Raw genomic sequence first — 14,748 nt, 5'->3', positions numbered from 1 at the left:
GTGTCTGCGTGGGTTTCCTCCGGGTGCTCTGGTTTCCTCCCACATGCCAAAGACTTGCAGGTTGATAGGTAAATTGGCCATTATAAATTGCCCCTAGTATAGGTAGGTGGTAGGGAAATATAGGGACAGGTGGGGATGTGGTAGGAATATGGAATTAGTGTAGGATTAGTATAAATGGGTGGTTGATTGTCGGCACAGACTCGGTGGGCCGAAGGGCCTGTTTCAATGCTGTATCTCTAAAACTAAACTAAACTAAAATTAAATCTCCTCTCAACCTATTCTTCTCCAAAGAAAACAGTCCCAACTTTTCCAATCTATCCACATAAAGTTCCTCATCCCTGGAACCATTCTCGTGAATCTTTTCTGTACTCTCTCCAACGCCTTCATCTTTCCTAAAGTGCAGCGCCCAGAACTGGACACAATACTCCAGCTGAGGCCGGGCTAGTGTCTTATACAAGTTTAACATAACTTCCTTGCTTTTGTACTCTATGCTCCTATTGATAAAGCCTAGGATACTGTATGCTCTATTAACTGTGTTCTCAACCTGTCCTGCCACCTTCAACGATTTATGCAAATATACACCCAGGTCCCTCTGCTCCTGCGCCCCCCCTCCCCCCCCCGCCCCCATTATTTTATATTGTTTATCTGTGTTCTTCCTATCAAAAGAATCACTTCACACTTCTGTACAATAAGTTTCATCTGCCACTTGTCTGCCCATTCCACCAATCAGTCTATGTCCCTTTGAAGTTCTACACTATCCTCCTCACAGTTCACAATACTTCTACGTTTTGTATCATTTGCAAATTCTGAAATTATTCCAAAAGTAATTGGATAAATGCTTGAAGGAATAAAAGTTTAGCGGTCTATTGGGAAAGAGCACGGGAGTGGGACTAATTGGATAACTCTACCAAAGAGCTGTTACAGGCATGACAGACGGAATGGTCTTCTTCTGTGCTGGATCATTCTATGATTCTATGACAGTCAAGAAACATCCAATCAGGTAATGAAGATTCTACTTGCTTCGCACTTGGCATGGGAAGGTGGTGCTCTCTGAAGATGAACATGTTGCATGACCAATGACAGGAGTGTGGGGTGGAGGTGGGAGGTCATGTGATGACACCTCCAGGAATACACCCCACCAGAGTTGGCAACTCCATTAGTAACACAGTATGAAAAGTATGAGATGTTAAAGCAGCATCGTCAGCAAAGAGGAGTTCCCTGATGAGGAATTTCCGTACTTTGGACTTCGCTCTTCGATGGGCAAGGTTGAACAACCTGCCCCCTGATCTTGTGTGGAGGAAAATTTGTTCTTCAGAGGACTTGAACGCATGTGATAGCAGCAGGGAGAAGAAAATCCCAAAAAGTGTGGGTGCGAGAACACAGCCATGTTTCATGCCACTCAGGATAGGAAAGGGCTCTGATGAGGAGCCACCATGTTGAATTGTGCCTTTCATATTGTCATGGAATGAGGTGATGATACTTAGTAGCTTTGGTGGGCATCCGATCTTTTCTAGTAGTCTGAAGAGACCACGTCTGCTGACGAGGTCAAAGGCTTTGGTGAGATCAATGAAAGCAATGTAGAGGGGCATCTGTTGTTCACGGCATTTCTCCTGTATCTGACGAAGGGAGAACAGCATGTCAACGGTCGATCTCTCTGCACGAAAGCCACACTGTGCCTCAGGGTAGAAGCGCTCGGCCAGCTTCTGGAGCCTGTTCAGAGCGACTCGAGCAAAGACTTTCCCCACTATGCTGAGCAGGGAGAGTCCACGGTAGTTGTTGCAGTCACCACGGTCACCTTTGTTTTTATAGAGAGTGATGATATTGGCATCGCGCATGTCCTGGGGTACTGCTCCCTCGTCCCAGCACAGGCATAGCAGTTCATGTAGTGCTGAGAGTATAGCAGGCTTGGCACTCTTGATTATTTCAGGGGTAATGCTGTCCTTTCCAGGGGCTTTTCCGCTGGCTAGAGAATCAATGGCATCACTGAGTTCCGATTTGGTTGGCTGTATGTCTAGCTCATCCATGACTGGTAGAGGCTGGGCTGCATTGAGGGCAGTCTCAGTGAAAGCATTCTCCCTGGAGTACAGTTCTAGGTAGTGCTCAACCCAGCGGTCCATTTGTTTGTGTTGGTCAGTGATTATGTCCCCTGATTTAGATTTGAGGGGGGCGATCTTCTTGATGATTGGCCCAAGAGCTCTCTTCATGCCATCATACATTCCTCTGATGTTTCCGGTGCCTGACGATGCTGCTTTAACATCTCACACTGAAGAGTGCCTGCAGAGTCTCATCGACAGGTTTGCGGCTACCGACAATGAATTTGGCCTAACCATCAGCCTCAAGAAAACGAACATCATGGGGCAGGACGTCAGAAATGCTCCATCCATCAATATTGGCGACCACGCTCTGGAAGTGGTTCAAGAGTTCACCTACCTAGGCTCAACTATCACCAGTAACCTGTCTCTAGATGCAGAAATCAACAAGCGCATGGGAAAGGCTTCCACTGCTATGTCCAGACTGGCCAAGAGAGTGTGGGAAAATGGCGCACTGACACGGAACACAAAAGTCCAGGTCTATCAGGCCTGTGTCCTCAGTACCTTGCTCTATGGCAGCGAGGCCTGGACAACATATGTCAGCCAAGAACGACGTCTCAATTCATTCCATCTTCGCTGCCTCCGGAGAATCCTTGGCATCAGGTGGCAGGACCATATCTACAACACAGAAGTCCTCGAGGCGGCCAACATCCCCAGCTTGTACACCCTACTGAGTCAGCAGTGCTTGAGATGGCTTGGCCATGTGAGCCGCATGGAAGATGGCAGGATCCCCAAAGACACATTGTACAGCGAGCTCGCCACTGGTATCAGACCCACCGGCCGTCCACGTCTCCGCTTTAAAGACGTCTGCAAACGCGACATGAAATCGTGTGACATTGATCACAAGTCATGGGAGTCAGTTGCCAGTGTTCGCCAGAGCTGGCGGGCAGCCATAAAGACAGGGCTAAAATGTGGCAAGTTGAAGAGACTTAGTAGTTGGTTGGAAAAAAGACAGAGGCGCAAGGGGAGAGCCAACTGTGCAACAGCCCCGACAAACAAATTTCTCTGCAGCACCTGTGGAAGAGTCTGTCACTCTAGAATTGGCCTTTATAGCCACTCCAGACGCTGCTTCACAAACCACTGACCACCTCCAGGCGCGTATCCATTGTCTCTAGAGATAAGGAGGCCCAAAAGATGAAAAGTATCTTCAGTCAGACTCTTAATCAAGCTTTGATACAACAGCCAGTTTTATCTTTACTATAGAAAATTACACATTTATATTGTTATGAAAACCCCACCTGCCAAATGGGAAATAATAATTTCATCGATTGGAACTTTGCCTGAGACTTTTATTGGAAATTGTTACAAATAACTTTTTAAAAAGAAAAGCTAGCAGCCAAGATAGCCAAGGCAATTTGCATATGAATCATCAACAGAGTAAACTGGAGACAAACATGATTGACTAAACCTACCCAGAACAATGGGGTGCTCTCTGATTCAATTACCTGAGATAGCCATATCAATGCTGTCGTCAAGAATCATCGACACCCATTGACTCTGAAAGAGCCAACCCCCCACCAAGTATGTCTGGACAGCCTGAGGGGAGAGCCTTGAATCTAGCAGAAAATTCCAGAAGAACCTCATTAAAACACAAAGAGTTGGTAATGTCATGTGTGTGCAACTCTGGGAGATTGTGAGTTGTGACTCAGAAGGCAGAACAGTAACTGTAAGCCATCAAGGGAGTAGCTCTCACTCTCTCTCTCTCCCTCTCTCCAGTAAAGATCCAGAGAAGCCCCAGCTGCAGCTGGTACAGCCAAGTCTACAGGCCACCACAACCAACAACTAGGGGACAAGGGTCAAAAACCCCCTCTTCTGCCTTCCAGAGCCTGAGAAGCAAGCCTGAACCATGCGCGTGGCCCAGCAAGGACTTCAGGACTACAATTTCAACTAAGGACTCTGGCACTGATGGACTGTATTTAAATTCCATTTATTTCAGACTCTACCCCAACCGCCAAATTGTTTTCCCTCTGCAATCTATTTGTGTGTGTCTCTTGTGTGAATATGAACGTGGATGAGTCGCGTCTTTTAGGAATATTAACCAGTTTAGAGTGTTAAAGATAATAAACTTATATCTTTCTTGTTTAAACCTAAGAAAACTTGTCTGTTTGCTTCTTTGGCATTATATTAGAGGAACGGGAGTAAGGACTCACTGAGGTGGTAAATTTAATCACTGTGTAAATAGGATAAACCCTGTTGCAGTCAAACCAGAAAAGGGGTGAAAGGGGAGCCTGAGACCCTCCTCCGCACCTGGTTGTAACAATATTATGTAAGAAAAAAATGATAGAAAGACTTTGCATTATTGTTAATTACATGTGTACAATCTATAATAATATGCAGTTTTTGTCTGTCAACACTTTTTCTCAGATCTCTGCTAGTATATAATAATGCATTATAATATTTGTGAGTACAACTTTTAACAGCTTTAGTAGTGTAGAAAGAGATCGTCTCGAGAATTGCATATATAAAAATGTTCAAATAATTTCTGTATGTTAGATTAAGGCCCGATTTTAAATCTTTGTGAGTGAATGTGTTTTGAGCGAATCAGTTTGGAGCTGGAGCAAATCTCAGAAGTTTTGAAACGCGGTGCGCGGAATGTCCGCGGAGAGAATCCGTACAGCTGTTGGCGGGAAGTGGGAAAAGGCTCGAGTGGAGATAGAGTCAGTGAGGAGAGAGAAAGAAAAAGAGTGAGTGAGTGAGGAGAGATAGATAGATAGATAGAGAGAAAAAGAAAGAAAGAAAAAAAAAGAAATAAATAGAGTGAGTGAGGAGAGATAGATAGAGGAGAGACTGTGAGGGAATGGCGGAGAGCGCGGGCGAGCCGGACCGGGCCCGGGCTGCTCATTCTCAGGTATTTGTTGTTGTTTTCGCGGTGACGCCGCTTGCACCCGCGGGACTGGGGATTAACCCGCTCTGAGAGAAAATCACCGCATCGGCTGGACGAACAGCGGTTATAAATCTGTGTACATCATAGTAACAGACCCAAACTACACCTGACCCTGTCTCGCCCCCCCCCCCCCCCCTTTGTTGCTTTGTCCTTCTGGTAACTTTGTAAATTAGGTGCTAGACTTCCAAATGTTTAAGAGAAGATTAAATCTTATTTTTAAAAAGAATTTTCTCCTACAGAGGCTTCGTGCTGCTGTTCACTACACAGTTGGATGTCTTTGTCAGGAGGTTGGGGAAGATAAAGAGATAGAGTTCAGTAAACAAACCATTGCTGCCATAGCAGAAACAACCTTCAGACAATGTGGTATGTACCCTATCTTTAAAATGCCAATTAAATTGCTCTTTTAACAGATGTGTTTTGGAGAAAATACTGCCCCTCTCTGCTTTTAATTTTCTCCCTTTATCCTTATGTTGTATGCCATATTTCAGTTGAGGGGAAAGGCAGACAGTTTGCTCCCAAATGTCTGTCCCTCGAGTTGGCTGCTGAAGAAGTGAGAGAGCAGCTTGAGGTAAATTACCTTCCACTGATTTAAAAAAAAATTCTTTCATGGGATGTGGGCGTTGCTGGCAAGGCCAGCATTTGTTGTCCTTGACAACGGAGTGGCTTGTAGGGATATTTCAGAGGGCAGTTAAGAATCAACCACATTGCTGTGGGTCTGGAGTCGCATGTAGGCCAGACCAGATAAGGACACCGGATTTCCTTCCTTCAAGGATGTTAGCGAACCAGATGGGTTTTTAATGATAGTGATGATTGTTTCATGGCATCATTACTGAGACTAGCTTTTAACGTGTGCCTTTGGATTATTAGCCTAGTGACATTACCACTATACCACCGTCTCCCTCTTATCACCCAGTCTTCACTAGCTGCTTTGCTCTTCCTTCATTAGATTTTAAACTTGTCTGAGAAATTGATTCCAATGGCAGAGAATTTGATTTATAATACTGATGAACATATCGAGTCCAGGTGTAGATAGGGTTGGAATCTGGCATATCGGGATGAGAGGCATACGGGGAAGGAAATTAACTGTGGGTGTCTACAAGGGCCTTCGTATCAGCAGGAGGATTGAACTAAGAACTTTGTAGCCAAATAAGATCAGTGTGTATAGTGTTACGACCGACCGCTCAAGTCAAAGCCCTCAATCAAAATATACGATTCTGATTGTGGTGGGAGAAACACACCGTTGATTCAGTCCTGTCCCTCCACAGATCGCCAAACATATCATTTTAAACTTTCCAAATTAAAGAAAGATCCAGCTAAATTGTACCATGTAATAACTCCTGAATGAGGCTGTCTTTAGACCAGGTGTCTTTAGATCAACAAATTAACTGTTTAATTAGAAAAACTAAATTCTTAAACATTACTAAGATATAAACAACAGCTAAAATAGAAAAAATTAGGGTCCTTGCATATTTATGCTCCTGCCAAAGTGAAATTTTCCAATGTGATTAGATTTAGATTAGATTAGAGATACAGCACTGAAACAGGCCCTTCGGCCCACCGAGTCTGTGCCGAACATCAACCACCCCTTTATACTAATCCTACACTAATCTCATATTCCTACCAAACATCCCCACCTGTCCCTATATTTCCCTACCACCTACCTGTACTAGTGACAATTTATAATGGACAATTTACCTATCAACCTGCAAGTCTTTTGGCTTGTGGGAGGAGACCGGAGCACCCGGAGAAAACCCACGCAGACACAGGGAGAACTTGCAAACTCCACACAGGCAGTACCCGGAATCGAACCCGGGTCCCTGGAGCTGTGAGGCTGCAGTGCTAACCACTGCGCCACTGTGCCGCCAAGGTTGCTTGAAGTCCTCACAGCTGTCCAATGGGGGGATAAAAAGGTTCTTCAACAGTTGAACAGTCTGTAGTCTAATTCAGCAGGTGAATTGATGCTCTTCTTTTCCAGCGATGAATTTCAACAATTACAGTTCAGTAGTTAAAGGAATTTGGTTATTTTCTTTTAAAAAATTAATCTGGCTTGACATCAGAATTCTGAGAGTATCATAAATAGGCTTTAAATAAACAAAGAGAGAGCTCTCATTTCCTCCAGTATATGCTGGCCCTGCTGTCTGTTTCTGTCAAAAGCCAGTTTTTCAGCTAGTTTCAAACTTCAATTGGCAACGATGTATCTAGTGTCTTTGGTCCTGAATGGCTGTATTCTATGGCAACGAGAATGCATTCTTTGATTCAATCTCGGAGTGGCTGTATCCCGGGGCAATGAGAATGCATTCTTTGACTCATTCTCTGGAGCTAGTTGCCTTAAAGCAGTACTGGTCCTTTTCAACCTTAAAGGCACACCGCATTCTTCCCAGAAAAAAAAGGCTGCGTTTGCTGACAACGCAACCACTAGGAGGCTGTACTGGCACATGCGCAAATGCAGCCCCGTCACCCCTTGCGGCCAGCCTTGCTTCTTCGGGCGGCGCAGGAGGGAGGCGGGGAGCGAGCGGCCAGATGCATGTTGATGTGCTCTGCGCATGCGCCACCCAGCCCTGGCAAGACGGCAGGCCGATAAAGGATGCTGTATGAATGAAAATGTGGTCTGGAAGCAGTGTGTTGGATCGTTGTGTGTGGAGCAGTTGGTCAAGAATTTGCGTAAGCAGGGATTGTGGTGTCATATCGGAAGATGATAGTGTAGGTCAGGGTCAGAGAACAGCTGGGCAGCAGTGCCACTGGTGAAGTTCAAGGTTAAACCTGTGATGGAGAAGAAAATGAGTGCAATGGAAACGTTCTACTTTAGAAAGGTGGCTAAGGAGGGTGAGCTGAGGAAACTGGACAGGTTAACACTGAGGACGAATAGCTTTGAAGAAAATTGGATCATGTGTAGAAGTATAAAATATAGATCACTGGGGCAGAAAGAATGGAAAATGTATTGAAAGGCAACAATGGAATTAATATAAGGAACAAGGCAAAAAAAAAAAGCTCTCAAAGTCTAAAACCTTGAGTGTTGATTATGAGCAAGTGCGCTGATTTTTGCAGAAAGATGGGTGCGAATACATTGAGGTAAACAACCCAGAATTCCATGCAATAATGAAATTTAGACTCATGTAGTCACTGTAAACTAATGGCCCCGACACACATTAATTTTACTGTTCTTTTGAAATTCTTTGTGCTTTTTATTTGAGTTTTGCTTACAAAATGTGATGGGTTGAATATTGTATAGGCAATGCAATCAGTAATATAGAGAAATGTCAAGATTGCTCCAGTTATTGTGGCTAGAAAGGTTAAGCAAATGTTCTTCATTCCTAACTTTAGAAAGGCCTTTTCCTGTTGTGCACTGAAAAGGTGGGTTGGGACCTCATTTTCAGTCAAGTGCACCATGGTTAATTTCAAAACAAAGGTAAAGAATGATCATTCACTTTCAATTTTCTTCTGTCCAACACTCCCCTTCCTCCTTAATTGAAAACATAATGAGAACTGCAAAAACGTCATCCACTCCTTCCTAAAGAAAACACTCCTGAATATTTGAATTACTCAAAGGCTACAAGCGTCTGTTTCAAAGACAATCATTTGACTATTTAGAGTTCGTTTTAACATGTTTTCTGTTAATAATTTCACCAAATTTTATCTAATTACACAAGGTGATATTACCAAAATCAGCTGCCTCAGATAGCATATTTCCATTTTTATTTAAATCTCCTTTTTGTTCAGAAAAGTGATTACTGGGGGTGTTTCAATCAATTGAGCAATGCACCTTTTGTGCAGAAAGGTAGGTGCAATCTCAGTTTTTGAACAGAAAATAGTTTTCTATGGCGATAAATGGTAGTGTCTGCAAAATGTTCTAAACAAGACAAATGAAATGAAATTTCTTTTCGCTCAGGTTTGTGAATCTTTGGAATTCTCTACCCCAGGGGGCTGTGGATGCTCAGTCGTTAGTATCTTCAAGGCTGAGATCAATAGATTTTCAGGAACTAAGGGAATCAAGGGATATGGGGATCAGGCAGGAAAGTTGAGCTGAGGTCAAAGAACAGCCATGATCTTGTTAAACGGCGGAGCAGGTTGGAGGGGCCGAATGGCCTACTTCTGCTCCTACTACTTATGTTTCTTATAAAGACAGACAGTTCCTGGTTTTATTTGTTAACCTTAATGATCATTTGGAACAGCTGTATCAACAATTTTACATGGTCTCAGGTAACTTCTAACATTCAATTGTTTTCACAGTTTGAAATTGTAGTTAGCTTTGTTTGTTGAGGAAAAGTAGTATCTTGAATTACATTATCTGGAGTGTACAATTGCATTTGCACAATTTTGTGACTTGCAGTCTGATTTAGATCTAACATTTATTGACAAACTTTCTATTCTTTACTTCCTTTTGTTAGTGAAGAATAATCATTTGATCTTTAAGTCTTCCATTTGTCTAAAAATGCTTATGCAAAACAGTTTATATCTTGAGCTGCACAGCGTTGTGGACAGGTGGGAAATGTTAGGGGTGGTTTCCCTTTTTCACCTCTCAACTGACTGAAGGCAGCATGTTTTTAAAAAAAAAAAGCGTTTTATCCACTGAGCATTTTAATGGTCAGTAAACAGAGAAGTGGCAGGTTTTCTTTTAGGTTTAAAGAAATACCCCAAAATATTTGCAATTTCATCCACATACACCCGTGCACGCACACAAGAAAAGATAGAAATTAAAAGATAGCATGCATTTAGGTCTGATGGTCTTAAAAAGAGTTTGTTGTGAAACCTTGATTGATTCCTTGGGGGGAAGATTTAAAAACGATGCAGGCCTGTTTTTCCTTTATCTTGGCTTACTACTGTCAAATTTGGAAAGTTTCAGGTAGACAGATGCTTTGGTTACAGACTTCTTTTAGTCAACACTCAGTCACAGTTCAACGGTGAAGATCCTGTTACAATTTCTTGGGTAGGGAGTTTCAAAAGTCACCTTTTTGTCTCTGCCTCTAGATAGTTTAAAGATGGTATTCTGGCAAGGTCCTTCTTGCTGGGATGGATCTCTCTCTCTTCCATCTGGCTTCTAGATTTTTGCCTTTGCATAGAAAAATGTCTCTTATTAAAACTCTTTATCAGAGACTTGTTTTCTGTCAGGTGTCCAAAGTTTCTGTCCCGTTCTGTTTTCATAAATGGTGTTTGCTGGTGTGGCTGTCGTTAGACAATGGGTTTGTATGTTGCTTATCTCTATGCTATCTTGCACACCCTTTATCCTGTGTTTCAGTCTGGAGTTTCTTTGTCTGCAGTGTCATTGTTAGCCCATCTTGTTGACGTAGAGTAGCCATAAACATTGAATGGGCCATTTACATTTCTAATGGTTTCTTCAACATTTGAGCAGACATGACAATTAGTTCAGGGTTCTAGCAGTTACCATGAGTATTTGCAGGAGAGGAGAGGTTCACCTGACCTTCTACTCCATCTTATTTTGCAGCAAAAGATGTCTGTTTTGAGTTCATCAGCTCATTTTATCATTCATAATTTCTCCTTGCCTAAGCGTGACAAGAGATGTTATCAAAGACCGTTGAAGGAAATTGAGATCACTGTTACCTAGTCATTTCGTAAGGAAATTAGCAGTAATGTTCAATTAGCATTTTTTTCCTAAAAAAGCTTAACAAATCTACCATTGGTGTTGCTCATAGTAAGTCAGATGCTTTGTTAGAATAGATGTTATGCCAAGTAAGGGCATCTACTTATGAACTAATAAGAGAGCGGGAATTCAAATCCCACCGTGGTAGTTTGAGTTCAGTTTAAAAAGTCAGGCAATAAGCTGGCATTCGTAAAAGTGGCCATGAAGCTTATGTCCCGGTTGGTTGACTCTGAATCACCCTCTAAAGTGGGATACAAGCCACTCAGTTGCATTAAATGAGGGCCACTGGGGATGGGCAATAAAATGCTAGCATGTCTTGCTAGCAGAGCCCACGGTCTGAGAATGAAGAAAACACTGGATGTTGCCGTCAGGTCTGGTTGCATTGAGAAGAAGGCCTGAGGTCTGACAGTACTGGGGTGGGTATTATAGTCTAGCAGCAGTGTGACTCCTGGCTCATTCTAAGGTCCTGAAAGACTGGAGAGGGAGGTTTTGGGAATTTTGGGGAGAGAGATTTGGGATCTGACCCATGAGGCATGCAAGTCTTCGGTTCTGGGAGTGTAATGGTGCTCCTGAGATCAAGATGCACTAGGAATGCTGTCTAGGAGTTTGAAAGCATTGAGCGGGCATTTTCAAAGTGGGTTTGGGAGGGATTGGGAGACATCTGAAATCTGAAGAGTCAGGGAAGGGGTTTTGGAGCAGGCAGAAAACACATTTTCATAATCAAATGAAAATTACCTTGCGTAATGCTACAGGGTTGGTCTAGGCTGATCTATCAATTAATCAAAATGCCGACATTTTGTCATGGATGTTAAACTATATTTAAAGTTGTAATATCTGTGCAATGCTAGACTAGCTGTGAAAATCTGATTGTCATGCCTTTCTGTGTGCAGGATGCTTTTTTGTGCCTTTGAACTTGATTGATTGACAGCTGTTTATTTAAAGGCTTTTGGTCTTGAATATCTACTGGAAATCTCTCTCCCGTCTTTAGTTCAGTCTAACAGATAGCTGGGCAAGAACTTTGTATCACCAACATACAAAATATGGTACTGAGGAGTCTACAAAAGACTGCTTCAGCTCAAAACTTTTCAGATTTTTGGATCGTGTAAGAAAATGCATTTTAATGAGGATAGTGTGCTATCTTTAAGAAAGAACTGGCAGGTATGGACTTGATGGTTCTAAGAGTAATTATAGATGCAGGTTTTTTATATTCGTTCCTGGGGTGAGGGTGTCGCTGGCCAGGCCAGCATTTATTGCCCATCCCTAATTGCCCTTGAGAAGGTGGTGGTGAGCTGTCTTCTTGAACCACTGCAGTCCATGTGGGACAGGTACACCCACAGTGCTGCTGGGAAGGGGGTTCCAGGATTTTGACCCAGTGACCGTGAAGAAGCAGCGATATAGTTCCAAGTCAGGATGGTGTGTGGCTTGGAGTGGAACTTGCAAGTGGTGGTGTTCCCATGCATTTTCTGCCCTTGTCCTTCTAGTTGGTAGAGGTTGTGGGTTTGGAAGGTGCTGTCTAAGGAGCCTTGGTGCATTGCTGCAGTGCATCTTGTAGATGGTACGCACTGCTGCCACTGTGGCGAAGGGAGTGAATGTTTGTGGATGGGGTGCCAATCAAGCGGGCTGCGTTGTCCTGGATAGTGTTGAGCTTCTTGAGTGTTGTTGGAGCTGCACCCATCCAGACAAATGGAGAGTATTCCATGACACTCTTGACTTGTGCCTTGTAGATTGTGGACAGGCATTGGGGAGTCAGGAGGTGTTACTTGCCGCAGGATTCCTAGCCTCTGACCTACTGTTGTAGCCACGGTATTTATATGATTACTCCAGTTCAGTTTCTGATCAGTGATAACCCCTGGGATGTTGATAGTGGGGGTATAGTGGTAATGTCATTGAATGTCAAGGGGAGATGGTTAGATTCTCTCTTGTTGGAGATGGCCATGCCTGGCACTTGTGTGGCGCGATTGTTACTTGCCACTTATCAGCCCAAGCCTGGATATTGTCCAGGTCTTGCTGCGTTTCTACACGGACTGCTTCAGTATCTGAGGAGTCGCGAATGGTGCTGAACATTGTGCAATCATCAGCAAACATCCCCACTTCTGACCTTATGTTGGAGGGAAGGCCATTGATGAAGCAGCTGAAGATGGTTGGGCGTGGGACACTACCCTGAGGAACTCCTCCAGTGATGTCCTGGAGTTGAAATGATTGACCTCCAACAACCACAACCATACTTTATGCTAAGTATGACTCCAACCAGCAGAGAGTTTTCACCCTGATTCCCATTGAGCAAAAGCTTTATGGAATATAACTTTTCTTGATCTGCTCGGAAAATGGAAATTATGTGCAGGCATGGCTGCTGGTTTAATAAAAATATTGAATTAATATTGAACCTTATCATGTCATTAAAATGTCTCAGTTCTTCACAATTAATTGTCTTTGTGGTACATTGACTTTTATCTAGGCAAAAATTGGTAATCAGAAATTAAGATAGTGGAGAGGTATTCTAGAGTTTTGCCTTATATTCATTTTGAGGGGAGCACAGAGAAACTTTGCTGAATATTTTTTTCTCAGAAGAATAATAGGTTGGGTAGATTGTACATAATCTGTGGAAGAAAATGGCTTTATGATCTGAATCGTATTTTCTTGTTACATGCTTTAAGTTCTTAACTCGCTCATTGCTTCCATAACGGTAAATGATAATAGGAGGAACATGCTTACTTGAACTGTTAGGTTAGTCCTCATCCTCACACAACATGGTGTATTGTAAACTCTTAGAAAAAAAAACTGTTGGTGAACTAGAACAACATAATTCGTTTACTCTAGGAGTCAGACTATTGTGCCTCATCTCTTTGTAATTTCTTTTAAAATGCGTGTTTTCTCAGTCTAATATTATTCTGTTGCCCAAATTTTCAACACTTGTTTCCATGTAAGACTGAGTTAACTGTACACTATAGGTCCTAGTTGTTTTGGTCTTGCACCAGCATCTCTCTCATAATGGTTTAAGATTATTGCAAGCTGTAGACGCCCAATTTATAGGATGAACTGCATGAATGGCCATGACACCTTTGCACTATGTTATTATAGGGCTGGAGGAAACAACAATGCTTCACCGATTGGTGGTTATTCTTGAAAAGCTTCATACCTCACTTCAAACTTCAGTGCCTTTTTCAAGCTCCAGAGCTTGGAAAAACTTGTGACATCACTGTGAACTATTGAATGCGTTCATGTAAGCTAAGGAAACTGTCTCGGTAGATTTTCTTTATACTAATTTCAGTTTCAAAGATTAGCCATAATTCTGTGGATTATTTTGCTTTGGAAACTGTTTACTTAATGCATTAAATACAAAGTAATGATTAATTCACAAGGTGTAGCATGCAAGCCTACCACCCATTCCATTTCAGGAAGTGATAAAATCTTCATGCTCAATACTGAGACAGTGTCATGTTTTTGCTCATAACGTGGTTTTAAAGTTGATCTGGTAAAGAAAATATCTAAGGTCATAATAAATAGGAGCAGGAGTAGTTATTCAGCCCCTCGAGCCTGTTCCGCCCCACCATTCAATAAAAGCATGGCTGATCTGATTGTGGCCTTAACTCCACTTTCCTGCCTTCCCCCATAACCCTTGACTCCCTTATAGATCAAAAATCTGTCTAACTCTGCTTTGAATATATTCAATGACCCAGCCTCCACTGCTCTCTGGGGAATAGAATTCCAAAGATATGAACATACAAATTAGGAGCAGGAGTAGGCCACTCGGCCCCTGGAGCCTGTTCCGCCATTCAACAAAGATCATGGCTGATCTGATTGTAACCTCAACTCCACATTCCCGCCTACCCCTGATATCCTTCCACCCCCTTGCTTATCAAGAATCTATCTACCTCTGTTTTAAAAATATTCAAAGACTGCTTCCACTGCCTTTTGAGGAAGAGAGTTCCAAAGACTCACAAGCCTTTGAGAGAAAACATTTCTTCTCATCTCTGTCTTAAATGGGCGACCCCTAATTTTTAAAAAGTGACCCCTAGTTCTAGATTCTTCCACAAGGGGAAACATCCTTTCCACATCCACCCTGTCAAGACCCCTCAGGATCTTGCATTTTGATCAAGTCGCCTCTTACTCTTCTAAACTCCAGCGGATACCAGCTCAGCCAGTCCAACCTATCCTCATAAGACAACCAGCCCATTCCA

General features: G+C 42.8%; 1 protein-coding gene across 3 annotated transcripts in view; it reads left to right on the top strand.

Annotated features, from left to right (window-relative positions):
- Window positions 1-4,695: 4,695 nt before the first annotated feature.
- cenps (centromere protein S) overlaps window positions 4,696-14,748 on the top strand; it is a 45,031-nt gene continuing 34,978 nt past the window's right edge. For all 3 annotated transcript variants that reach the window (XR_010969615.1, XR_010969614.1, XM_068016950.1), the window contains exons 1-2: window positions 4,696-4,938; window positions 5,214-5,337. Coding sequence is in view for 1 of the 3 variants with exons in the window: in XM_068016950.1 (XP_067873051.1) it covers window positions 4,888-4,938; window positions 5,214-5,337 (175 nt within the window). In the remaining 2 variants the exon portion in view is untranslated. The remainder of the gene's footprint in view (window positions 4,939-5,213; window positions 5,338-14,748) is intronic.

Source organism: Heterodontus francisci, chromosome 37, assembly GCF_036365525.1.
Source record: "Heterodontus francisci isolate sHetFra1 chromosome 37, sHetFra1.hap1, whole genome shotgun sequence".
Taxonomy (NCBI): Eukaryota; Metazoa; Chordata; class Chondrichthyes; order Heterodontiformes; family Heterodontidae; genus Heterodontus; species Heterodontus francisci.
The sequence above is the reverse complement of the archived record's forward strand: the minus strand, read 5'-3'. Positions and strand labels throughout refer to the sequence as shown.